The 27,792-nt window shown below is 43.0% G+C and overlaps 1 protein-coding gene across 3 annotated transcripts; it reads left to right on the forward strand.

The window, feature by feature from the left end:
• Positions 1 to 25,893, forward strand: LOC128733485 (uncharacterized). 3 transcript variants are annotated; one of them, XM_053827098.1, is made up of 5 exons: positions 1 to 2,550; positions 17,346 to 18,629; positions 18,717 to 18,903; positions 18,971 to 19,124; positions 23,028 to 25,893. In XM_053827098.1, exons 1-5 carry the CDS (start codon positions 514 to 516, stop codon positions 23,179 to 23,181), a joined length of 3,816 nt encoding a protein of 1,271 aa, XP_053683073.1. In that variant the 5' UTR covers positions 1 to 513; the 3' UTR covers positions 23,182 to 25,893. The 3 variants fall into 3 exon arrangements, with proteins under 3 accessions (XP_053683073.1, XP_053683072.1, XP_053683071.1); XM_053827097.1 differs by having other exon boundaries at positions 1 to 188; positions 273 to 2,550; positions 17,346 to 18,903; XM_053827096.1 differs by having other exon boundaries at positions 17,346 to 18,903.
• The last annotated feature ends 1,899 nt before the right edge of the window (positions 25,894 to 27,792 follow it).

The raw sequence follows: 27,792 nt of genomic DNA on the forward strand, positions 1-27,792 counted from the left end.
ATTGAAAAGTGTATCTCTGCAGATCATTCATCGTCCATGGCTTGATCGTAACAGATAACGCGTTGATTAAAAGACTTTTATAATCACTTGGTGATTGTAGTCGAGTCGCGATTATGTGCTGCACTAAATTTGTGGTGTTTGTGTTAAATTTTTGTTGTTGAAATATCCCGTTGTTAGTGCTGAAAAAAGTAGGTAGCTACTCCTAAAAAATATCGGAGGTCAAGAAATCTACATTGTGCTGGTGTGTTCGTGTTTCTCTTTGTGCAATGAAGGTGACGGTGTTCGCGATCGTGAGATGCCAAAAATAAAGCAAAAATTTTTCAAAGCAGCGGAAACAATGAATGGTGGAAGTATCGTGTATGTAAGAGCTTTGCTGTTTTGACCTGCACACTATAGAGAAAAAGCCAGCGAAAGAGCGAGCAAGAGTGGTGTGCAACATTAATGATATGAAACAAAAAATAATGACATCAGCTTCAACATTATTCATCGATATGAAAAATTTGGTATAATGGAATGTTATACGCAAATAACAGTACATCAATTTTGATGTGTGGAATGGATTCGGTGGAAAAGCTGCAGTGCAATACAGGAACCAAGTTAGGAAGCAAATCAGCGATGGACTGTGAAGTGGAGCCGGAGAAGGGCGATCTTAGTCCGGAAAATTCTAAGAAAAGTGATAGTTCTCCACTGGGCACCCAGGATGCGGGCTGTCCAACAGGGGAACAACAATGTCTGGATAAAAAGAAAATGTTGCAAGGTAACTGTTGTTTTGATAGTGCAACTGGAGAGGGTAGTGTGAACAAAAGTGTGTCGTTGCATGAAATTAAGCGAAATGAGCGGAGTGCCAGTGAAGATTTGGAAGTTCGGAACGCATTAGCTTTTACGATAGATTTCGGCGATGGACGTAAATCAGTGGATACTCAGCGGCATGAAAAAATGCTCGAGCGCTTCCAAAATCGTCACAAAAGAGGTGTATCGCTTTCCAAACTGGAAGGAGATTCACAGGTCACATCTACAGGAAAAATGAAAACTCCCCAGAGTGTCAATCTGCCTCGTAGAAATAAATATAATCCTTCGGAAAACTCGAACGCCGAAGTTAAGTTGCGTGATAAAAGTAAAGCGAGGAAAGACTCCGCTAGTAAGAGACATAGCTGGAGTCCCCGAACCAGTATGACGGAAAGCGGTGCAAAGGAGCCTGTGAGACAGGTGAAAAGTTCTGGTAAATTTGTACCCAAATCGGCTGCATTACAAATCGCTTTCGAACACCAGAATGCAATGAAAGATTCTTGTTCTAGCTCAGAGTTCAACGCTGAAAGCTTAGATTCCTCGATTGGATTACTTTGTGTCGAACCTCCGCTGGAAAATTTCAAGAACGAGGATAACGACGACAGCGTTAGTGAAGCCGGTACATACACCCTGGATGGAGATAATTATACCGAGGAACAGAAAGAGCGGATGAATATAGACCGAATGCCAACTATTTCTCAAGAGTCCAATGTGCTTTTCACATCGGGACCTAGCATAGTGCACCCTCCAAAGCGGCCAACTTGTTTTCAAGATGAGTTAGAAGTTATAGATCTGGAGCGTCCGAGTTCCGGCAAAATAAATGAACGACGTAAAAATAACATTCTGGAGGTAGCTTTTTTTCATGACCCAACTTCCGTACCTCCACTAAAAGCAAAACAATCATATCTAGAAAAACTAAAGTCGAGAGTAAAAAATATTACTCACAAATCCAAATCCCCAGAAAAGCATATACCGGTGCAGCACATGAATTCACCGGACCAGGGTACTTTCACTTCGGTGACCACTAGTGGCATATTAAGTATAAAGCCGACATTGCAAAATACGCCGCTCGTACTTAGACGGAACAGTCTGACAAAGTCGCACATTGATAGTTCAGAGTACGTCCAAGGTATCTCAAAACTTAACATTCACAAAAATGAAGAAGATAAAATTCTGAACTGTTACACCGATTCGGAAAAAGCGAATGTATTATCCGACTACAATGCACATCACGACAACCAGCGGCACCAAACGAACTCGGATGCTTCCGCCATCAGTTCGGTCGTTAGCAAAAAAGACTGGATCCAAGAATGGGCTAAGAACGCACGAGAATATTCGAAAAAGCCAACGCCCACCAACTGCAGCAACGTAAACATTGATACTCAAATGACGCGAAGTTTCAACAGCGAGAATCGAAACCAGTTTGGGTACGATTTTGATATCGACATGACTAAGAGTGATTATTACGATGCAAAAAAGTACGACGAGTTCGGAGATAATTTGGATCGGCAGCATTTGCATCGGAAGCAGTTGGAGCGATTGTTGAACCACACCAGCAGCAGCAGTAGCGACCCGTCGCTGAAGCAAGCTTGCGGTGCCGAGGCTGGCTTTAACGAATTTACACGGCGTGGAAGCATTCGGCAGTACACGGCACCGAACGCTGCCAAGCCACCCATGAGTCCAAGCAAAATTCCGTCACCGATCGGTTCCGTTGGCCGAGCCAGAAGCGTCAGTCGGAACCGAAGTCTGCAGGGTAGCAACTCGGTAAGTGGTTTGATGTGACATGTGCGAATACTTAGCCTCGGTTAACTGAGCTTAGGTGCACAGTTTTAGATTTTGAACTTTTTCAATAACATTTTCGAAGCCATAAGTCTCCCGTAAAAAAAACTTTCCTTTTTATTGAATATTTTGACAGAAGCGGAAAGATAACATTTCAAAAATGGGCAAGCTGTTGTTATTCGCTAGTAATTTTTTTTCGCTGGCTTTTGGTGCGCTCTATTCCAAGAGCTAACGGCCACGAATTTTCACTTTTCTTTTTGATATGTGGTTGGCGCTGTTCCCTGTGTGATGTGCTGTTTTCTTGTGCACACCTGAGTGCCTCGCTGTAGTAATCAGATTTAATTCCGTGTTTAACATTAAAACAAGAGAGCACTCCAAGATCTACCTGCTGCAGCACAGGTGGTACACGCAGTACACAGCTGTATTGTTATGTGCTTTGTGGGCTGGGCAGATGAGCTCATCTATGTACGATACTATACACAGTGCCAGTGCGTTGGTTTCGCCGTTGCTTTTATGATGCAGCCAAAAGTATAAATTCCATTTTGGTTTAGAGAAAACAAAGGAAAATATTTGGAGAACACTATATTTTGTGTTTCCTTTTTGTTGGTAATTGGTCAATAGGTTTGCAATTGGCCAAAAAAAAAGGTCTAGTTTATCTATCAACAGAAAAATGGTATCGATTGCTGGAAAAACCTAAGCCTGAAAGGTGTAAAAATTTACTCTTCTATTTAGTGGTAATTGATGATTTTGGAGTTACTTCCTCGATGCTGTTTTCACGACTAGTTTCTGAATTAGCTCACACCTCTGAGAATTCTGTTTTTTTGTCATTTAAGCAAATTCTAGACGATCTTGGTCTCAAGATCAAGATTAACGTAAGCCAGCCATTCGCTTGAAGGTGAGCATCTATAAATAGACTCGTTTTCGGTCGACGTAGAATAGTAACACTGGCCTAGCTATATATAGAGATATCACAACAAGGTCCAAAACTAGTCCATCGTTCGTTCGTTCGTTCAGACATACAGTCTGCCATTTGCGCACAAACGTTTTAATCTTCTGCGCATTCTACGCACAAACATGTGGACGACTTGCGGTTGAGTGCCCGAAACACGTGCATAAAGTTTCGCTTGTGCAAAAGCGTAGAAATACTTGATTTTTGGCATTATTTTAAAGCTGTCTTTATGACGTTCGCATGCTACGTATTTATAGAAAGCGTTCGAACATTTACCAAATCACAGGAGAGTCTAAAGCTTCCGCAACGTATCACGTCATTAATTTGCATTGGTTGGTGAGAGTGATTTGTCTATCTTCAATGAGTCAGCTAATGTTTGTTTTTAGAGCTTTTTTTGAAAAGCCACAAAACAAGACCTGACTTCATGACCTGAGCTGATGAAACTAATCAGCTTCATGATGAGTCATGATAGTTATTTTCAAATTGCATGCAATAGTCGTCACGGTTGGACAACCAATTCTACCAATTACAAACGAAAGATTACCCTAACCACTTACTGGTTTAACTGATTTAGTATAGATAAAAACCGGTTTTATGGTATAGACATCAGCGGCGACTCGTACCTGTTCAATCAGCGTAAAATACATATCACCTTTATCAATGTTGCCCTTGAATGGCAAACAAGGCCAGCAAAATAGTGAGTTCAGTTTCGTTGCATTGAACGTTGAAATTACGGTGCATTTCTTATCTCTTGAATTTGTATACAGATTTTGGTTCCTTCATTGCAGGACGTGGTACTACTTTTCACCATCAATTGTTTTTACATATTCCGTGTAGCAAAAGGTCGTTTTTAAATATGGTTCACAACACATTTTTCGGCTTCCATGATAATTTTCTCAAAATTAATGAACGGCTTTATAAATAACAACTGTATTTGAACTAATGAACTGAAAACTTTTTTTTCAATGAACCTAATAACGAAATTCAAAGCTTACTACGATGCAAGCGCACGATTGCAAATAGGCTTATAACATTGCAGAACACCACAAGCAATAAATGTAATAGTAAGTTGCTCAATGGAATGAGCAAATGAGAAAATCTTGCAAATGATGCATATTTACTTATTTTTTTGGGCTTGCCGTAACAAGGCCTCCGTAACGTAATTCCTCTATCTAATTCGGTTCACGGCAGTTGATCTCCAGTTTCGCGGGCATCCAGTGCTCGCCAGATCTCGTTCTACCTGGTCTTGCCACCTCGCTCGCTATGCCGCCTTGTTCATTCCGAATTCGACGCGAAAACTATTTTTAAATGATAGCTGTCCAGCATTCTAGCAACATGTTCTACCTAATGTATCCGTCCAGCTTTAGTCACGTTCTGAATACTAAGTTCGAAATGGGGAGGCGCGAAAATTCGTGGTTCATTCTTCGCTTCCAGGCACCGTTCTCTTGCACGACGTCAAAGATGCTTCTTCCATTACCACAGTACTGCCCAAGCGGGCCCTATCACGCTCGGTCCTGCCCGCCAGCATATACTCCGTTTTAGACGTATTTATTTTCAATCCAATCTTCTCTGCTTGGCGTTTTAGTCTGGTGTACTGATCTTCCACCGCCTCAAATGTTCTGCCGATAGCATGCCAGGTTTTCCATAGCTCTTGTCGGTTTACACTATCATGCGTTCCTATTCAAAATTCGCGGTACTTTTGGAGGATCTGCCGTAAGGTGAAGCCATGAATCCGGTCCGATAACTTGCCACGAATCTATTAGCTATTGATGTCATTCGATGGAAGACGACTTGGGCAAGCAGTTTGTAGGCTGCATTCAGGATAATGATCACATAGTAGTTTTAACAATCCAGCTTATCGTCAGCTGGTCAACTGGTCTGGTCCCATTTTAAAGAGATTTGATCCAATGCCATCCTTTCCTGCTGCTTTGTCAGCCGCTGAATGGCTTCGATCATTTCACCTATTGTGTGGATCGGCACATAACCATCATTCGCCGTACTGATGTAGTCATTCCCCCTGCCGTCTTGGTATTTCGTCCTCGGATGCTCATTATTGTAGTGCTGCTTCCACCTTTCGATCACCTCACATTCACCCGACATGATCCCTTCGCTTTATCCCGACATGTTTCGACTCGTGGCACACAGCTTATGCACAGCAGAGTTTCTTGTAGAATTTACGCGTTTCCTGAAAACGATACAGCTGTTCCATGTTGCACTCCATTTCTTCCAGGCGGCGCTTCTTATCCCGGAAAAGTGGGTTTGTTATCTTCATTTCTGTCTATAACGTTCCACATTTTGACGGGTCACTTGCTCAGCATCAACGCCCACGCTGTATTCTACTCGTCTAACATCCTCTGGCATTCCTCGTCAAACCTGGACGTCACTACGTGGACTCCTTTCATCAAACCCGATAGCACAATGCAGTCCCAGAAGCTCTCCAGAGGGACTTGGTTTAGCTTTCTCTCAACCGGCAGCGCAGCCTCAACGCATTGCGCGTGTTCAGTAGCGACCTCAGGTAACTCGAGTCGTTCCAGATTGCATCGTGGCGGGCGACGGTACAGAGTGTTGGTAACAACGGAAAGTCTTTGGCGCACTTTAACCATCAAAGGATAGTGGTCAGAATCGATGTTTGCGCCACGATAGGTTCTAACGTCGATGATATCCGAGAAGTGCCTTCCATTAATCAAAACGTGGTCGACTTGCGAGTCCGTCTGTTGTGGTGATCTCCGTACTGTACTGATATGTCAGGCTATACCGGAAGTAGGTACTTCGTATGACCATATTTTTAGAGGCGGTAAAGTTAATGAGTCGATGGCCGTCTTCGTTCGTAAGCCAGTGTGCGCTGAACTTTCTAATTACCAGTCTGAAGTCTTCCTCCTGGCCAACCTGAGCGTTGAGATCTCCGATGACGACTGAAGTTTTTTTGAACCGTCTTAGTAGAATACGAAACCTGAAATTAAATAAAAACAAAACTTTTCCAAACTAAATTATTCGCGACAGATACGTATTTCGCCTGCGACTACCCCTCCCCCTCACCTTTCCGCTCATTCCTCTACATTCCAGAAAAAAATTCATTACTTTCCCCTACCGTCTCTTCATAAATTGTAGAACCACCGTTTCAAAAAATATTAACATATGGAATTGGAATAAATATGCTTCCACAATAGTGTATCCAAGATTTTCGTTTTGACTGCCTTACCTTTCTATATTCAGTTAGGGATCTCCTAGTCCAGTCTGAAGGAATCTTTTTTTTTAGCTCTATAGAACAGTTTTCGCACCGTTTTGTGAAGCTGTTCGAGCCTTTTGTTCCACCAGGCTACATTCCTAGTCGAAGTAACCCTTTTAAGTGGATAATTACTATTATAAGCAGAGACTATTCCCAACCAACAATTTGGGTTTTATTACACACACCAAAATTGGTCATAAAAACCGCCATAAGAGTACAATAAAACTCACATTGTTTCTTGGGTTGTTTCGTTTAAGCCGATTCGAACTGTTGAATCGTCCAAATTCTTTGTAGTGAAATATTCAAGTGAAATTGTAGTGAAATATTCGATTCAAGTTCAAGCGCATACTGATCCCAGGTTTTCCTAGGATCTCAATATGCGACCTGTGACACTAAGCCTCCCACCCATTCGAAAATAATGTGTCTATGATCAGACAGCGAAGCTTCGCCAGACACGTGTCAGATTCGTATTTTCTCAGAAATTACTGGATTACACAAGATAACATTTATAAATGTAGGTTCATTGCCTTTATTAGCAATATCGATATTGTTTGACGAGAGAAATTCTAAGAGATTCTCATCTTGCCTTTCCCACCTCTCACCGCCTAGGAATTGACTACTTTTGCTCAAGGTCGTCCCTTTCGTTTCGATGCTCGCTCGTCGAATTATACTTTCAATACTTACTTACTTAGGTGGCCTGCCGTGCTAAGACAATGTCTGTTGAACATAGTTTCTCCATGAGGGCAACCACTCTCCAATCCCTCGGACACCGAGTACTCTCCGCCAGATCTCGCTCCACCTGGTCTAACCATCCTGCTAGCTGCGCTCCTGGTCGTCTTGTTCCTACCGGATTTGAGGCGAACACCATCTTAGCAGGGTAGTTGTCCGGCATTCTTGCAACATGCCCTGCCCATCATATCCGTCCAGCTTTCGCCACCTTCTGGATACTGGGTTCGCCATAAAGCTGCCTGCCGTCCTAAGACAAAGCCTGTTGAACATAGTTTCTCCATGAGGGCAACCACTCTCCAATCCCTCGGACACCGAGTACTCTCCGCCAGATCTCGCTCCACCTGGTCTAACCATCCTGCTAGCTGCGCTCCTGGTCGTCTTGTTCCTACCGGATTTGAGGCGAACACCATCTTAGCAGGGTAGTTGTCCGGCATTCGCGGAAGGTGTTCGCGTTCGAAACGTGCCACACCGTTATTGAAGTGAACTTGTTTGAACGTGTTCGTTCATACCGAATTGTGTTCGTTTGCACTCGCGTTCGAAACCTTCCACCGTTATTGAAAAGTGAACTTTTGAAACGTGTTCGTTCCTGCTGGACGTGTTCGAACCGTTATTGACTGAACATTTTGAAAAAAGTGAACGTGTTTAAACGTGTGGCGTGTCACGATTTTCGCTCGTCGCGTTGCGAATTCGTCAAAAATATTTTTGATTAAGCGATGCCCGTAATGCATTCGCCGTCGCGTTCGGAAAACGGTGAAAAAGAGGACTCAGCATCATTTCACGGATTTGAAGAAGCTGGTGCTGTTGCTGTTGCTATGGATCCTGTCACCGAAAAGGAATATCGTGTGGTCTGCCGTCAGCGCTCTCAAGTAAAGCAGAAATTAGTGCGTATTCAACGAACGCTCATCACCAGTGCAGCAATTGGTTTAGCACAATTAAATGTGCTATCCAAAACGCTTTCTGCTGTATACACGGAGTACAGTGGATTCCATAGCAAGGTGCTATCGTTAGTATCGGATGAAGACCTGTTCCAGGAGGAAAATGAATATGATGCCTTCGAAGATATCTACAACAATGTGAGCAACGCCGTGGAAGAGCTGCTGCTGGAAGCAAAGAACCGTGCAGTACCAACATCTGCGCCTAACCCGTCATCTCAACAAGTGATTATCCAGCAACAGGCCCTCAAGATGCCAATTCCAACGTTCAGTGGAAGCTATACTGAATGGCCGAAGTTTAAGGCCATTTTTACCGATCTGATGGCCAATTCGGGTGATACAGACGCCATAAAACTGTATCATCTGGACAAAGCGCTTATCGGAAATGCCGCAGGTGTACTAGATGCCAAAATCCTGAGTGAAGGGAACTACCAACAGGCCTGGAACGTCTTGATGGACCGCTACGACAACAAACGAGCCATAGTGGAGAGCCATTTCCGAGGACTGCTGACATTAAAAAAGATGTCTTCCACCGCCAATAAAGAACTTCGTGCCCTCGTTGATGAAGCAGTCAACTACATCGAAAGCCTGCGCTACCTCCAGCAGGAGATCAATGGAACGGCCGAGCATTTCTTCGTTTTCTTGATCGTGTCAGCTCTCGACAAGAGTGCACGCCAGGCTTGGGAAGCAACGCAGAAGAAGGGTGAGTTACCGAATTACCAGCAGACCATCGACTTCCTGAAATCCAGATGCCAAGTTCTGGAGAATTGTGAAGCAGCAGGCCAGCCAGCCCCGTCGAATCCAAAGCCCCATCCACCACAAAGAAGTGTACCACAAAGAAGCCATGCTGCATCGACCGGCCCATCCCAACCACCAGTCTCTTGTGAAATTTGTGGCGGTTCCCATCGAAACGTCCAGTGTTCGGCCCTATCCAGCCTAACCCCAGCCCAGAAGAACGAGAAGATCCGAGCAGCTGGAGTCTGTTTCAACTGCCTGCGCAAAGGCCATCGATCCAAAGATTGCCCTTCCGATAAGACATGCCACAAGTGTCAACGCCGACATCACACTTTGCTTCATGAGAATGAAGAACCCAGCCGAGGTACGAAGCCCAACGTATCACTTCCCACCGAGACAATGGCGATCCCGCCACCGATACCAGCTGCAACAACATCGCAGATGCCAGCACCAGTGAACCAACCGGTTTCAACAACGTGTTCCGCAAACTTCGCCCAATCCACCAAGACTGTACTGCTGTTGACTGCGGTGGTTCAGGTCTACGACAGGAGAAATCAAGCACATCCATGCCGTGTGCTGTTGGATAGCGGTTCCCAGGTCAACTTTATCACCGAAGAGATGGCCAACCGTCTTGGCATCCCAAAGAAGCCAGCCAACATCCCAATTGTTGGCATTAACGCCCTACGAACCCACGCTCGTGATAAGGTGACCATCAAGTTTCGATCCCGTGTATCATCGTTCCACACCAGCCTGGAGTGTCTGGTAACTCCGAGAGTAACTGGGACAATTCCAACTTCCAAGATCGACATCGCCCATTGGATGATCCCAGAAGGACTGGTCCTTGCCGATCCCAAGTTCCACATTCCCGACAAAGTGGACTTGCTGATTGGTGGGGAATTATTCTTCGGCTTGCTGAAGCCAGGTCACCTTAGCCTAGCAGATGGATTACCACAGCTACGTGACACCCAGCTTGGGTGGATAATAGCTGGCGTCATCATCGAACCACCACATGCATCCAACGTTTCTCCCATGTACGTCCACGCATCGGTTGCAGACATCGAGCGGAACATGCAACAGTTCTGGCAAATCGAGGAAGTACCAGACGTCCCCAACCTGTCGACCGAAGAGATAGCATGCGAAGCCCACTTCCTATCTACCTACCAGCGTGATGAATCTGGAAGATTCATGGTCCAGCTCCCGTTCAATAGTGATCTTCCCCTCCTGGACGACTGTCGTGCTCTGGCCCTAAAGCGTTTTCTGATGTTGGAGAAACGACTCGTCCACAATCCAGAACTTCGAATTCAGTATGTGGATTTCATCCGGGAGTACGAGGCTCTCGGTCACTGCCGGGAAATCATGGAATCTGAAGACCCACCCAACCAGCAGAGCTACTACCTTCCTCACCATGCCGTACTTCGACCTTCCAGCTCGAGCACGAAATGCCGTGTCGTGTTCGACGCAAGTGCCAAATCTTCGCCGTCGCATCTTTCGCTGAACGAGGTACTCCACGTCGGTCCAGTAGTGCAAAACGATCTACATCACATCATGCTACGATTCCGTATGTTCAAGGTAGCATTTACCGGAGACATCTGTAAAATGTACCGTCAAGTAGTCGAAGCCCCATCGGATCGTCGATTCTTGCGCATTTTCTGGCGAGAGCAGCCGTCGTTGCCTTTGCGTGTCTTGGAGTTGTGCACTGTCACCTACGGTACCGCATCGGCCCCCTATCAAGCAACCAGGTGCTTGGTACAGCTCGTCAAGGAAGATGGCGAGAACTTTCCCATCGCCGCTCGTATAGTGAAGGAGGAGAGATGACTCGGTGGAAGATGCTATCGTGGCTAAACAGCAGTTAAAGGAACTCCTAAGTCGAAGAGGTTTTCCTATACGAAAATGGTGCTCTAACTCCCAACAGCTGATGGAGAACATTCCTATCGATGAACGTGAGACGATGACTCCGGGGGAGCAAGGAGTGAACGAAACCATAAAAGTGTTAGGCTTGCGTTGGGACCCAACCGCCGATACGCTGAAGATCGCCTATCATCCGAATACAACTGTGAAACAACCACCAACGAAACGTACGGTGTACTCCGAGATCGCCAAATTCTTCGACCCCCTTGGACTGGTTTCGCCGGTGATCGTCTTGGCGAAACTCCTCGCGCAGAAGCTGTGGCAGCTTAAAATCAACTGGGACGATCCGGTGGATGAAAATATTGCCAAGCAGTGGCAAAATCTTCAACTTTCCCTAATGCATCTCCACGACATCGAGATCCCTCGGTGTGTTATTTTGGACAATGCAGTCGCCTACGAGTTGCATGGTTTTTCGGATGCCTCCACAGCGGCATACGGAGCATGCATCTACCTACGATCCCTTTTTGCTGATGGTTCGGCAAAGCTTCGTCTTCTCACCAGTAAATCCAAACTGGCGCCTTTGAGTGAGCTCACCATTCCACGGAAAGAATTGTGTGCCGCCCTCCTGTTGACCCGTTTGTTGGCGAAAGTACTGCCAGCCCTGGATATGCCGGTTCAGGAAGTTGTGCTGTGGAGCGACAGTACGATTGTCTTAGCCTGGCTAAAGAAACCCCTCAACCAGTTGCAGCTATTCGTCCGACATCGAGTCGCTGTGATCCAGCAGCACACAGACAATTTCCGGTGGGAACATGTACGATCCCATCAGAATCCAGCCGATGTCATCTCCCGCGGGCAGCTTCCAGAAGATTTAGCTACCAACACTCTCTGGTGGCATGGTCCGAGTTACCTTGAAGTGGTGTGCTACGAAGTGGTTATTCCGGACGAGATACCTGAGGAAGCGCTACCGGAACTGAAAGCTGCCGTCGCCATCTCGGATGTAAGAATGGATATGCCTTTATTCTTCTCCAATTACAGCAATTTCCGCAAGCTACAACGAATTGTTGGGTACATTCGTCGGTTTGCTAATAATTGCCGTAAGCAGAATCAAGCCGACCGAGAACTCAGATCCCATTAGACCGTCCATGAGCTTCGCCGTGCAACAGAAACCATCATCCACGTCTTACAGCATGCACACTTTGCTGACGAAATCAAACGAGTCCTCGACAACGAACCCTGCAAGAGGTTAGGAAATCTTCGTCCTATTTACACCAATGGTTTGCTCCGTGTTGGTGGCCGACTTGACCGATCGCAACTACCATTTGAAAGTCGCCATCAAATTATCTTACCGGATAAGGATCCGGTGATTCATCGTTTCATCCAGCTGATGCACGTCGAACTTCTTCACGTCGGGCAAACAGGTTTGCTGAATGCTCTTCGCCAAAGGTACTGGCTCCCGAAAGGTCGATCCATCATCCGTTTCATCACCCGTCGATGCGTTAAATGCTCCCGAACCCATCCTACGACACCCAATCAACTAATGGGAAACCTGCCAGCGTCGAGAGTGATGCCATCGCCCCCGTTCGCCATAACTGGTGTGGATTACGCTGGCCCCTTCTGGATTAAACAAGGGTCACGTCGTCCAACGCTGACCAAGGCGTACGTAGCAGTCTTCGTCTGCATGGCAACTAAGGCTGTGCATTTGGAAGTCGTCTCCGATTTGAGCACCGATGCTTTCCTGGCATCTCTAAGAAGATTAATTGCTCGCCGAGGAATGATTCATGAATTGCACTCGGACAACGCCACCAACTTCCGAGGTGCGAATCATGAATTGAACAGCCTATATCAACAGTTCCAGAATCAGCAGACTGTGAACGCCATCGAATCCTTTTGTCGCAGCCGTGAAATCGAGTGGCATTTCATCCCGCCAGACGCACCGGAGTTCGGCGGCCTCTGGGAGGCAGCCGTGAAATCCTGTAAAACACATCTGAAGCGTGTCGTCGGCAACGTGAAGCTAACATTTGAGGAGCTTTCAACTGTCATGGCTCAAATCGAGGCCGTCTTGAATTCCCGCCCTTTATTCGCCATCTCGAATGACCCGGCGGATCCACGAGTTATCACCCCGGCTGACTACCTCATCGGACGATCACTCACCGCTCCAGCTGAGCCCTCCTTAGAAGACGTCAAGGTTTCCCGTTTGGCGCGCTGGCAACATCTTCAACTCCTTCGTGAACATTTTTGGAGTGCTTGGAGCAGAGATTATCTGAACACCCTGCAACCCCGAAAGAAGAACCAACGAGAGATGCCAAATGTTCGCGAGGGCATGATCGTCCTACTTCATGACCGGAACCAACCACCCCTCAACTGGAAATTAGGACGCATCGTAGCAGTCTACCCTGGTGACGATGGACTTGTTCGTGCAGTCGATGTATTCTCCAAAGGCTGCAAGTATCGTCGTCCAATCAACAAGGTATCCATCCTGCCTATCGAAGACAACGAGTTAGTTGAAAAACCCGGCGATGTCCTGAGAACCGCGGATCCTTCAACCGGGGGAGGATGTTCCGTCTCCAGCCGAAAATAACCCGCACCCAGCAGCATACACTGTTAGCATCGCACAACACACACTGTCATCATCCCGCAGCTATAAAAGCAGCCCACCCAGAGAAAATCATTCCATTCCGTTTTCAATCATCCAGCCGTTCACTTCGCAGCAGTAGCAATAAGCCGAAGAACAATTAGAATAAAGTTTGTTAGCATAGCAGCCGGTGTTTGTTTGGTCCACCGTCCACTTCCCTACTGGATTTTCCCACTGAAAGGAGAGCGAGCAAAGTCAACCCCCAGCCCTTATAAGCGCTATATGAAGAGTTAATTTTCTCACCGAGACTTTTGCTTTTGCTTTCGCTGCCGCTACCATACAGTCCACTGCCAGAAGATCGTTCAGAGGCGAACAGCCATAAAGCTGGTTCATGGTTCATCCTCCGCCTCCATACTCCGTTCTCCTGTACGCCGCCGAAGATCGTTCTTAGCACTCGTCGTTCGAAAACTCCGAGCACTCGCAGGTCCTCCTCGAGTATTGTCCATGTTTCATGCCTGTAGAGAACAACCGGTCTAATAAGCGTCATGTACAGGGTGCACTTTGTACGGGGACTTAGTCTGCTCGACCGCAATTGCTTGTGAAGCCCATAGTAATCACGACTTGTGCTGGTAATACGCCTCCGAATCTAACGGCTGGTATCATTGCCCGCCGTTACCAGTGAGCCAAGGTAGACAAATTCGTCGACTACCTCAAACTCATCGCCGTCGATCAATATACTACTGCCCAAGCGGCATCGTTCGGCCTCGGTTCCGCTGGCCAGCATGTACTTTGTTTTAGACGTATTTACCTTTAACCCAATCTTTTCTGCTTCGCGCTTTAGTCTGGTGTACTGTTCAGCCACCGCCACAGATGTTCTGCCGATAATATCCATGTCACCGGCAAAGCAGACGAATTTACTAGATTTGTTGAATATCGTACCTCGCGTGTTGATATTCGCTCGGTTCATAACACCTTGTACCGCTATGTTGAACAGCAGCTGTGAGAGACTATCACCTTGGTGAAACCCTCTGTGTGATTCGAATGCACTCGACAATCTACCCGAGATCCGAACACTGCACTGTGTACCGTCCATCGTAGATTTGATCAGTTTGATGAGCTTCCTGGGGAAGCTGTTCGCGTCTATGATTTTCCATAGCTCTTTCCGGTCGATGGTATCATATGCGGCTTTGAAGTCAACGAATAAATGATGCGTGGGCACTCTGTATTCACGGCCCTTTTGGAAAATTTGCCGCAGTGTAAATATTTAATCCGTTGTAGACCGACCTTCGACGAAGCCGGCTTGATAAGTTCCTACAAATCTGTTCGCAATTGGTGATAGTCGGCGGAAAATGATTTGAGACAGCACTTTATAGGCGGCATTGAGAACGGTGATCGTGCGAAAGTTCTCAAAGTCCAATTTGTCGCCCTTTTTATAGATCGGGTAGATAACCCCATAATTCCACTCCTCCGGTAGCTGTTCCGTATCCCAAATTCTAACAATTAGCTGGTGCATACAAACCCATTTTAATAAGCTCCGCTCTGATGCCATCTTTCCCAGCTGGCTTGCTGTTCTTTAGCTGCATGATGGCCTCCTTAACTTCACCTATCGTTGGGGCTGGCAGCTCTTCCCCGTTTGTTGCACCGTCGAAATCGTTTTCCCCGCCGCCACGGTTCATCGCCTGGGCACCAATCAGGTGTTCGTCGAAGTGCTGCTTCCACCTATCGGTCACCTCACGATCGTCCGTCAGAATACTGCCAGTCTTATCCCGACACATTTCGGCTCGCGGCAGAATGCCTGGTAGAACTTTCGCGTTTCCTGAGAACGATGCAGCCGCTCCAACTCTGCATATTCCTGCTTTTCCAGGCAGCGCTTTTTCTCCCGAAAGATTTGGTTTTGCTGCATCTTCTTCTGTTCGTGTCTTTCCACGGTCTGACGTGTGGCACTGCGCATCTTGGCCGCCCGCGCAACGTTCTCCTCATCCATCACCCTCCTACATTCATCGTCAAACCAATCGTTCCGCTGATTTCGCGCCACATGCCCGATGGAGCTCTCCGCTACACTGCTGATGGCTGTTTTGATGGTGTTCCAACAGTCCTCGAGAGGTGCTTTGTCCAGCTCGTCCTTTTCCGGCAGCGCAGCTTCGAGTGAATGCGCGTAGTTTGCGGCGACGTCTGGCTGCTTCAGCCACGGGAGATCTAACCGAGGCTGGCGTCGGTACCCAATGTTGTTCACAACGGAGAGTCTTGGGCGCATCTTAACCATCACTAGGTAGTGGTCCGAGTCAACGTTAGTGCTTCGATAGGATCTGACGTCGATAATGTCGATAATAATCAAAACGTGGTTGATCTGTGATTCTGTCTGATTTGGTGTCCTCCAGGTGTACTTATGGTGGATTCTGTGCTGGAAAAAGGTACTACGTACGGCCATATTCTTGGAGGCGGCAAAGTCGATAAGTCTTAGGCCCATTTCATTGGTCCGTTGGTGTGCACTGAACCTTCCAATCACCGGTTTGTATTCCTCCTCCTGGCCGAAATTGAAATCCCCGATGACGATCTTGATATCATGTTTCGGGCAGCGGTCGTATTCACTCTCCAACTGCGCGTTGAATTCATCCTTGTCGTCATCGGTACTTCTGAGGGGAGGGTTGTGCACGTTGATGATGCTTATATTGAAGAATCGGTCATTGATTCTCAACCTGCACATTCGAGGATTGATTGGCCAGCTTTAAAAATGGTTGCCTTCATGGTAACTTTCTTTAGATGTTCCACAGTGTTCCGCCCTAAGTTGTACATGCTGAGCTATAGCATAAACTGATTCACAAAAAATAAATGAGATTAGCTGCTCATAGCTGCTCTCCCCCGAGTTACAACCCCTTAAAGATTACATGTAAAAATTTAAAAACCAGTGATAGCTTCCAAAGGGAAAAGGATAGAGCTCTACTGTTTTCAACAAAAATGAGCAATTTAATGTGATTAATAATTTCTTAGAACATTTGAAAAGCCTGCGAAGCGTTATTAAAGAGCTTGTGCTCCGTCACCTTGACAGACCTTGACTTCCTGATTTGCAAATTTTCACGACAAGGTTAGTTCTCGGGCTTATTTTTTGCCTCGTGCATCGCACCTCCTAGATGTTTGCCCCATTTTTTACCTTTGGTGTGCTCTACGGCTTCGCTGAAGTCGGTTGGATACGTGGGTCGTTTGTGGGTTTCACCAAAAGTCTTCTCATCGCCATTTTCTTCGCGAGCAGGAGGAATGATTTGCTTTTGCACATGATTTTACGCTCGCTCCCATATTTCCTTTGCAAGAAGTCCAGAGGTAAGCAGACTTTTTGTTTATTTGCTAAACTATGGTCAGGTTTAGCTGTATAAACTTAACACCACACTTATTGTTCCTACAACATATGGTCAGATTCTTTTCTCTTGGCATGTTGGGGAGTCGGCGTATTGAAGATAGACGAGGAGCAAGATTGAGCATCTGGAAGTGCATCGTTCAGTCACTTCTCCACTTCTATATTTAGAGACTTCTACTGTAAGTCTACATTATTTCTGAAAGACGAAGGCTGCTAGAACTATATTATTATTTTCAGACGAAAGCAGTTTGCATATCTATACTGCAAATAATATGAAAACATAAGGTTATCATTAGATGATTTTTACATACTTGAATTAATTTAGAAACGTCGATGGAAATGTTTCTTTGTTTACTTCAAGTTGATGTAAAATTAGTAATAACAAGATTCGAGATTTGTAGTTTCCATTCATTATTTAGAATCCTAACGTTTCATTCCAGGACTTGTCCACCAATGAGACTGAAATGTATCTTCAAAAGACTGCTGCGGCTATTTCAACGCTACAGAACCTGCACAGGCGGAATTCGATGCGTGCTTCTTCAGTGCAGAACTCTTCCCAGTCCAGTCCACTCAGTCCGGCGTCCCGTCGAATATCGCCGAAAATATCTCCGATGAACTCGCTGCAGTCGCCAGTACACAATTTTTATCAGGATAAGCATCACAACGAAGGCCCAGCCTATTCACCACAGCATCAACAGATACGTCACCTAAAGCATCAGCAGCAACAGCAGAATATTTTGAACCACAAAAGGAATCTCTCGCTTGACGATTCAGAGTCATACGTAAATGCACTCTCGCAAGTTAATTTCGGAAACCAAATGAATAACAGTTTCCATACAGATAACATAAATGCAATATTAGATTTTAAGAAGCAACATACACGGCACAATTCGTTCGAAGGAATGGCGGCTTTGCCACCTAAGCCTCTGAAATGTTTTCAAAACTATGACCAGCCAACTGCCTATTATACCACGAAGGGCAACGATAATCGCAACGAAATGAAATATAACGTCGACGATGATGATGACGACGATGAAGACGAGCAACTGATTGTCGTTACTTCAGGTTTTGAAAACTTGTCCGTAAACGCAAAGCATAATAACATCCCATTGGCCAAGCAATTCTCAAAACCTCAAGCAAGCAGAAACCCTCCATTGGTTTCGAAAACCCCACAAAGCGGTGCAAATAGAACTTCGATTAACAAACCAACGCCGGTTCAAATGTCTTCTCCAATCAAGAGGTCCAGCTCTTTTTCCGTGAAGGCAATGAAACCAATCACCCCAACCATGACACCAAAGGTGGGCCTAAAATCTGCCGGTGGAGGAACGAAAATTCAGAAATCAGCGAGCAGCACCAGCTTCAAAAAAATAGTTGCCAATTATAACGATGATGAAGACGAGTTTTACATAAACGACGACGACGATCTGGAGTTAGGTCCAGAATACTCTTCGAATTCCGAGTTTAGCGACAAAGACGATGAAACAGCTGAGGCGAACAAGGAACCGATAACGAACACTCGATACAACAAAACGTTCCTAATGCGAATGGAACAGAATAAAAAGATTGCGGCTGGCGTGAAGCATGGTGTGGCGGCATGCCCCAATACGCCAGAGCTGCCCCGACGATCGCTTCAGGTAGCAAGCGGTGCACGGGAACGCGCTTCAATGCCGCGAGACTCGAGTTTAAGCCGCATGAAACAGGACATGCACATATCGCGCAAATCTGTAAGTAAAGAAATTACCTCAAGGGAATCGACTCCCGCGGCCGGGAGTAAACAAAAAGTGCAGCCAAAATATCTGGATATTTCCAAGTATAAAACACCCGGCGGGGGAAACTTCCTGAAGAAAGATGAATCCAAAAGTTATCTGGTTAAGCCGGAAGTTAAGAAAAGTCCAAGCAGCGCAGCGGTTGCACTGACTCGTAACGAACCGAACCGAATCAGCGCCAGGAGCGCCAGATCTGCAACCCCAAAGGCACCAGCCACGGGTAAAAAAGATAGTAAGATCTATTGGAGTTAATTAGGACGGGTAATATTTTAACTGAAATTTTTGCTTGTTTTTCGTAGCTCAACAAAAAGCAAAGGAACAGGAGCTGGAAATGTGGCGACGACGAGCCAGCTACGATCCGATGAAAGCCGCCCTCGAAGGGAAGAAGAAACAGGAAGAAGCCCGCCGCCAAGCGCACCAACAAGGGGAACGTTTAAGTAAATTCAATGAAAGGTTTGCTTCGCTTTCTGTGCTTTTATTATCTTCCTCTGTAAAAAACAATGTCCGCTCTATATACCGCTTGCTCCTGCTCCTGCGTGTGGTATTGTGTGTTTTTGATTTTGTTTCTCTATCAAACAGTTTAAGAAGAAAAAAAAACGTAGAATCGTGAAGGATAAAGGCTTGTAAATTTGCATAGCTTTTCACAGTATTTGGATCACACGCTTACAAACAGGGCTGTTATCATGCTCACCTCATTTAATTGTACCACCTCAACAAAGTATGATTTCAAAAAGCTTAGTTCGGGTGTATTTTTTCACATCGAGTGACTTCTATAAACAAACCAATGGATCGCCAATGAGATATTGTTTTTCGCTCTGCATACAATATTAAAATATCTTTCGAAACTCTTTTTCCGGTAACCCATTGAAGATCTGAAAAGTATCATATTACAGTTAATACATCAGCAACCTGTTATTGAGCAGTCGCTGATTATGAATAATTATGGTTGGTGATGTTTATACAATGCTGTATATTAGGCTTATTTGCAGAATATTTCTGTATATAGTGCTAAAACTTTTTTGCGATCATATTATAAATCCTAGTTCTGTTTTCCACTGTACTTAAACAATATTTTGGAAGGAAATTATATAGCAAAGCTGTTGACTTTGGCCGATAATGTGCCAGTGGTTTTCGTTAGTATTTGTAAGTTGTATTTCGCTAGCTTCTAGTTTTACGGTAAGTTCATTTATAATTTCCTAATACAAAGTATCGGATTAACAGAATTCAAAGTCACGAAGAATCCGTTATCGAAGCTTGACCTTCTGTTTTTTATTCGACAGACTTTGCAGCCAACTGTTGGAATACAGGACAACTGCCGGTCTTGCGCTACGATCCTATTGACTCCGAATGTTGCTTCCAATCAAGACTGGAGTATAAGAAATTGGTTTGTTAAACCTCGAGGTCAACTGGAGACTGGCACAAGTAAAAAAATCTAAAATTTCGACCACGTTATCCAAATGGAGCTGTTGGCCTACCGTAAAAATAAGGTCATAATACTCGAATCTTTTTTTGCAATACCTGGAGAGTCACAGGGAAGCAACCAACGATCGCTTCTGTTTTCGCTGGTCGAATCTTTTGCTACCTGACTATTATACTTTTTATGCGGCTAATGTGTACTACTTACTTTAGTGGCGACGGTCTGTTATCGATCCTGTGTCGAACAAATTATGGTTATGGTCCTGGGCTGCCTTCTTCAATCCCCTCGATTATTGATCGCAGAATTTTACGCTTACCCCAAGCACTTGTCGATCAGCTTCCTTTAGTGTTCATGATTTATGTTCATAAAGTGCCACTAGGAAGATTAGTGTTCTCTAGACGGCTAGTTTCGTGCGAATTTGGAAATAGGGTGCTGGATGGGTTCGGCTACGGCGGGTCTTCCACTACTTTCCAAACACAGGCACGAAAAACCAGTATTATAACCAACTTTGAGGCGAATTACATTCAAACTAATACTTGGCATGAATATTTAAGTATTGTCCCTTCATAATCGACAAAAGATAATGGAAGAAAACCACTATTTTTCAGTACTTTTTTTGAAACATAATAGTCCGAATACCGGAAAAATCGAGACGAGACAGAAAGTGACAAAAAAACGAGACAGGAACAGAGGAAAAAAGGCCCTGAAAACGAAGAAAAATGGAACAAGCAATGAAGAGAAAAGGAACGAAGAAACAGAACAACGGACAGAAGAACAGGAAAATCGATAGAGAGAACGAAGAAAATGGGAAAATAAGTCAAACGGGATATAAAAGGAGAAAAAGGTAAAATGGAAAAAACAATAAAGAAAACGAGAGGTAAAATGGGACAAGCAATGGGAAAATGCGAAAAGAAAAACGTAAAACGGAGTAGAAAAAAACTAGAGAAATGAAGGATAAACGATAAAGAAACCGAAAGGAAACGAGAAAGAAAATGAAGATTGCTAAACTAAACCAGAAAGGCGAAAAAAGAGACATGAAAGGAGGAAAAACGCGCCTGAAAACGAAGTAAAACGTAAGAAGAGAGTCGAAAAACGGAACAGGAGAAAATCAGGACAAAGGAAATCGGTGGAAACGGCACAGGAAATGAAGTGAAAAGGAATAGAGAAAGGAGAAACAGCGGAAAACAGGAAAAACGAGGGAACGGGACGGGACGAACAAAAAATGGGAAAAAGAAAAAACGAAAAACGTACAAAACGAAAAACGTACAAAAGAAAAAAGAAGAGGGTAAAACGGGCGAGAAAATGACGAACAACGGGAAAGAACAACCGAGGAGAAGAGCAAAAAGGGACCCAGCAATAAAATAAATATAACAGAAAAGAAGGAAAAACGAGGCATCAAAAAGAGGATAAACAGAACAGACGAAGGCGAAAGACGAGAATGAGAGGATATAGAGGAGTTAGAAAAACACGAGAACTGGAAACGAAAAGAAGGGACAAAGGGAACAAAAAGTCGGAAAAAGGGATAGAAAATTGAAAAAACGAATGAAAACGTGAGGAAAAACAGGACTGAAAATAAGGAAAAATGGGACAGGATACGAAGAAAAGCGGAAAAATTACTTACCCAAGTTGTTACCTACTTCTTGAGTTTTATTGTACTCTTATTAAAGCCTTCAAGACCAATTTTGGTCTTAAATACCATCATAAGAGTGTAATAAAACCCAAAATTTTACTTGGGTAGGAAACATGGAAAAGAAACAAAGTAAACGAATGAATCAGAGAAAAAACGGAATGAAAACGATAGAAAAAATCAAGAAAACCATTACAGAAAAGGAAGGAGAAAACACCTGTTTTCAACTAAATTCTATTTTCTGTCCTATTTTCAACTAAAACTTTGCGTCTAATTTCATGTCCATGTCTGGTTTGAAGTAAAACTTCTAGCTTGAATTAGTCCAAATTAAAGTCTAATTTGATGTTTAATATCAAGTCCGATTTAAGGCTAATTTCAACTCTTATTTCCAGTCCAGTTCTCATTCTATTGCACCCGACCCTCCTGAGTTTTCAACCTAATCGGAAGATATTTTTTTGATAAGTAGTAACAGATTCGCCATCCTCCAATTATTCGCTTTTTTTTCAGGCCAAAGCATTATTCTGAAAGGGTGTGCCCTACCTTTTGTTTATGCCTGGGCACGCTGGTATCCACACTTTATTCTGAGTTGCGGATAACAAGTACTCAAATTTTTGGCACAAGATGGATCTCTCACTCCTTGTCTCATTTGGACAGATAGAATACACTTTTTAGAGAAACAAATTTTGTTATTCAGCGCAGTTCGTCATACGGAAATTTCACTTCGTCATAAACAGAATTTATTTTCGTTTTACAGAAATTGTTTACAAAAATTTATACATTTATTCGTTAAGCCTATATAAGCCTAATAGTTTAATTTACTCGGTATATTTACTCCGAGTCAAAATCATATCAAAAGTAGAAACCCCGTGAGAACTTTTATTTGTTGAAAATATAGTGAAAAATAGCGGTTTACTAAGACAGGTCATTTCCAAGCAATAGTTTGTAATTTTATTGCTGCAATAGTGTAATTTTATTTGCATCAGTGTTGGTTCTAATTTGTTGGTTAAATATATCGGGAAAGCAGACGAAGACCCACCGTAGACGAAGCCATGCTGCATCTAAATTTAAATTTAGTTTAGCTTAGAAAATTATTTACTATTTAATAAAAACATTCATTTTCAATTTTCCCAAAACTATATGCACCAAATGTCTAGAGATAGAATAAATGTGCCAAGCTTTTTCAATGTCCCACACACACACACACGAAACCGGTTTGAGCATTCTTGTATAAGAGATTGGTTTTTGACTAAAAAAACGGTTATCCGGTCAGGTTTTGTAACAGAGTCTCTCATATATTTTTATATACTTTTAGCTCAGTATTAAGATCGCAATCGTACCATAGTGGTGTCGGTGCTGGAACGGGACGGCTATTTCATCCAGGTAATCCCGATGACAGTAACAGTCAAGGCAGTCAGGTGAGCGATCAGTGGACTGTCGAATCGAGTGACGACTATGAGGATGAGTAGAACGTCACCACGCATATGAACGGACGAAGCAGGCGTAGCTTCTGGAAATATTTTACTATCATAACCTAGATATTTCTGAATCGTGAAACTGAACGTCAATCATTGTTAAGGCGCATTTCATTTTGCCCCACAGGATGCAATATAGGGTTAATTGTTTTATTCTTGTAACGGGAGAAGGGGTAAGGTAATTAAGTTTCAACATTACGTATCAATTATTTTCCTAAGCTTTATACATAATTAGTGAAAATTTACGTTTTCTTCTACCAAAAGGCTTCACAAATGAAAGCCATTGTTGCAAAAACCGATTTAATCAGAATATGTTGCCTAGGAAATTCTACATTTTTTGTGCAAAGAATGAAATTTTTAAGAAAAAATTAAACCTCCCAGCAAAGCGGTGGGAGAAGTTACAATACAGTTTTGTATACCATTTTTACATTGATGATTTTTGATAGATAGTGAGTAACATTATTTTGCAACCGATTTATGTTGTGTTGATTCCACTTCAAGTTATCATGACGTATTAATATAAATGTTATTCCGACGTTTATTTGGTATTTTGTTTTTGTAAGGTCCGTTAAGCATTTTCAGTAGAAAAACGTACTTATAACTCAACGTAGAAAACCTCCTAGAACAGACTAGTGATGGCTAGCATCTAGTTCCGGAGAAAGAATCCCGAACATTTCTTATAAACCAGTATAACCATACCACCGTTGTAGACCAAACTGCGCCAAATGCGTAATAGTTTATGGGAACTAATCAGATTAATCACAATAACTGACCCTTGGATGTCCACGAGAATGTAGTCAAATTGTTTCGTCTGAAAGCGTAAGGCGTATGGCGAGTAAGAAGTAATTTTCCGATATACGATGAAAAAATGGAAGATTTTCGGTAATCAATGAAAACAATTGTTTCGTTTCCATTAATGCAATTATAACGCGTGAATATTTGTTTATTATTTGTCTCAGACAAGTGAGTATATACGTGATGTTTCAAAACTAAAAGAGTAATGCTCATGAGAAACATAACGTCCGAAAGCTCTTCACGTTTTATGAAAGAAGAAAAAATTGATTTTTTCAATTGCAATAGAAGGTTTCTATTTTGGATGTCACGCGGGGGATAAAACTAAAAGGATTATTTCTCTCAATTATTGTTTGAACAAAGTGGAAAGGATGTCCCTGTGTGCCAATGCTGATGATTGTCAACCGATGAAGAGTGTAACGAGGTTCAATAGTTCAAAACATTCTGTGGGATAAGCACTGCGAAACAGATTACCTACGAATGGCCGAGGTAACAAATGGCATTACCGGTCGCTAAAAGCATGCTGTCCTTACTCGCTGTCGCTCGTTCGGACTTAACTGAGAAGTTTTGAAATTCGCTCATTTGACAATTCGGCTATTTGTTATTCGGCTATTTGGTACTAGTCTTGCAGATCAAAGCAAATATTACAGAATTTTTCAATGCTGAGAATTAAAAATTTGTGCAAACAATATGAATTAAAATCATTCATTTTAAAGCATATGCTTATTTAAAACCGATTCTGCATCCAAAGTTATATTGTCAATATTGCAAAGCATTAACATTCAATTATTGCGATATTGTATCGACTACGTTCTCAAACAGAAATATTTATATTTAACAACTATAAACATTTTATGTATTTACATTAAAACACAATAATCCAGCTTAGCTGCAAATTGCTTGATCGTGACGTTTTTCTAGTGATAGATTTTAATTTTCGAGGACAATCAACGTCTAGCTTTTGTATTTTTGTTTGGAAAAGCTACGAAATTGTAGGTTAAAATCATCTCAATCACTAGCGTAAAGGACATTTAAGCCGTACAGTGAAATCGACGCTTGTAGTTTCTTGAATAATTGAAAAATTTAGGATTGCTTTGATTTACTGCAGTAGATTAAAAAAAATATATTTAAATGGCATTACGAACTACAACAACAAACGACATTGCTTGTCAATTTGCTCTGCTTTGCGTAATCGTTTTTTTTTTGGCCGGCCACTTAACGAAACGAAACCTCGACCGATCGAATTTTGTTATGCACAAAAATACTTCCGGACTAGACTTGTAGCTATCGTTAAACAAAATTTACTATTTTGGCCACAAAATAACCAAAATAAATTCTGTCCGAAGAAAAAAGGTTCCTCCAATTGCGCTCAGTCCAATTCAACAGCAAAACTTGTCGTTTTTTTGTTATCAAAATAACACACAACGTTGAGAGATGGCTTTTTATAATGTGCTATTTCGATTTTACTATGTTTTGCCTATAAGCTTGTAACATATTTTAACTTGGTATTAAACTGTGGTATTGCTTGATTTCTGTCCCAATCCAGAACGTATTTCCGTAGAAAAATATTCTCACATCGATGCATTACTGTTAAAGTCGTATTAGGTACCGCAATGAAAGCTTATTTTAATTTGTTTTTTTTTGCCTGAAATCGTTTGAACATATATAGTCTCAATCCGTAACTATTTTTTTATGTGCGAATACTGCATACTGAAATATAAGAGTGTAAATTATGCGAAGCTCTGTATGCAAATATAAACTAAAATAATTAAATAAACGAACTGACTAAGTTAAATGGTAGATTAGTAGGATTTAATTATTTTAGCTGCAGAAATTATTTTTTTGTTACAATACTGTCAAGTAGATTAACTAATTATTAGGTGTATATGCAAATAAGATTTGTTTATATGAATATCGTGCAGACAAGTGTTTGTCAAAGGATTGTTCAAAACAGTTCTATTCCAAAATTGTTATTTTCAAAGAAAATGAAAAAAAAAAGTTATTGTTCTTTTGTGATCCGAAACAACCAGCGCAGCTTTAGGATTTTATTGAAGAACTTTTATCGTTCTAAAAATATAGATAAAAGATGTTTCTTAGTTTTATAGTGTTGCTCTCCTATGATTTGCTTGTACTGACGCATTTAAATTTTTAATCCATGGAACGCACGGTATTTTGTTTAATGCAGTATGTACTGTGTATTATTACTAAGTAGTGTATTATTACAAATTACCATGCGCCTTCATTGATAAGTGGCTTCGATGAACATCACAATTCTTGCGTAAGTTTCGAAAGGACCTAAGTAACATTGAGAGAGTCTCTTCGGTATCCTTCTTTTCTGATTGTCGATGCAAATGCACTTGACGGAACAGACGGATTCCTAAGAGTCTTTCAATGTCACTTAGGTCCTTTTAAAAAGTTATAATTACATTGAACAGACAACTTTTTCTATCCATATCTCAGGTAGTTTCTACTCTTCTCCGTTCCTTAGAAATTAGCCAATTAGAAGCCGTCCTTACCTACGACTCTGTAGGCCTTCAGTCGACTAGATATTAATTCGATTCGGAAGTAATCATTTGTTTAATACTTCAATTATCCTACTCGTTATATAGCAGATGATTACATCATACTTGTCGCTGATTGATCATAATCTTGCTTCTTACACTCAAGTATTTTTTCGATTACTCAAAAACGGTCAACTTAGGGAGTTTACAAACTACGTGACGATTGTCGGGCCTGTCCCAAATACATTGAGTAATACGTGAATGGCCCCTAAGTTGTTCCGTTCCTAATAATCGAAAAAACAAACCGTTTCAAAAAGGAACTTAAGTGTATTGTTTGGCCTGGAACTGTAGACTCTCACGAGATACACAGCGTCAGGCGTAACATCTCCCCCCGTTGAGAGATTGTACCAACAAATTTTAAAGATATTAGATACTGTCCGTAAAATCGTCCAAACACCCTGAAAAAACTGTCGTTGCCTGAAAAAACTGCTGTTATACGTCTGTAAACTCGCCAATCTCGATCGTTTCATTTTGTATCCTTGAAAGATGGTTCCTACTCCTTCTCCTTCTCTAGTAGCTTAAAAACTCCTCATCATTGTATTCGCCCCTTCGTCGAGCGTCTCGAGACTCGCAAGTCGGCTTCAACTTGGCCAAGCCATCTATCAGTCCGCCTCAGGCAGGGTTCTTGTAGAGATCAGATTTCACTGTACAGTCGTCCAGTATCCTTACGACTTGCTCGGCCCACCATGGTCTCCCGACTTTCGCCGCTGCAGCTCGTGGTTCAAATATGGCAAGTGCGCGTGTATCCTCCATAAACAAAGTTGCAGTCTCAAGTCCATGAAGAACTAGTGGTCTGATAAGCGTTTTGTATCTCGCCAGTTTTGTGCGGCGGCGTATCCTTTATCGAAACGTCTGGCGGAGGGAACATTCAACCCGATTCCAAGCAATGCGATTCGAGTAACGGCACATCCGATGATATTGTCGAAGAATACAGTCGGGAGAGTCACCACATGAATGACACCATCTTTTCCAGGGTGAAGCTTCACGACTCTTTCCAGCAGCCATTTTGCTGGTGGTATGTTGTCTTCCTTAATGATAAAGGCATTGACGTCAATGACAGAAGGATTGCACCCCTTTGTTGCATAGCTATTGTAAGTATTCCGGATACCAGCGGGACCAGATTTCTATGGCAACATGTGAAAAGGGCTTATGTGCAAATGGGAGATTTTCTTCGCGTCTCCTCTCTGCCGCTTATCACGGCGATGCAAATGCACTTGAACGGATTAATTTTGCATGAAATAGTTAGCTAGAT

This window comes from Sabethes cyaneus, chromosome 2 (assembly GCF_943734655.1).
Source record: "Sabethes cyaneus chromosome 2, idSabCyanKW18_F2, whole genome shotgun sequence".
NCBI classification, from domain to species: Eukaryota; Metazoa; Arthropoda; class Insecta; order Diptera; family Culicidae; genus Sabethes; species Sabethes cyaneus.

Excerpts from the sequence above, each read along its gene's own strand:
- LOC128733485 (XM_053827096.1), top strand. The coding sequence starts at position 514 with ATGTTATACGCAAATAACAGTACATCAATTTTGATGTGTGGAATGGAT. Across the intron at positions 2,551-17,345 it reads GTCTGCAGGGTAGCAACTCG|GACTTGTCCACCAATGAGAC; the intron begins GTAAGTGGTTTG and ends GTTTCATTCCAG. Across the intron at positions 19,125-23,027 it reads TTAAGTAAATTCAATGAAAG|CTCAGTATTAAGATCGCAAT; the intron begins GTTTGCTTCGCT and ends ATATACTTTTAG.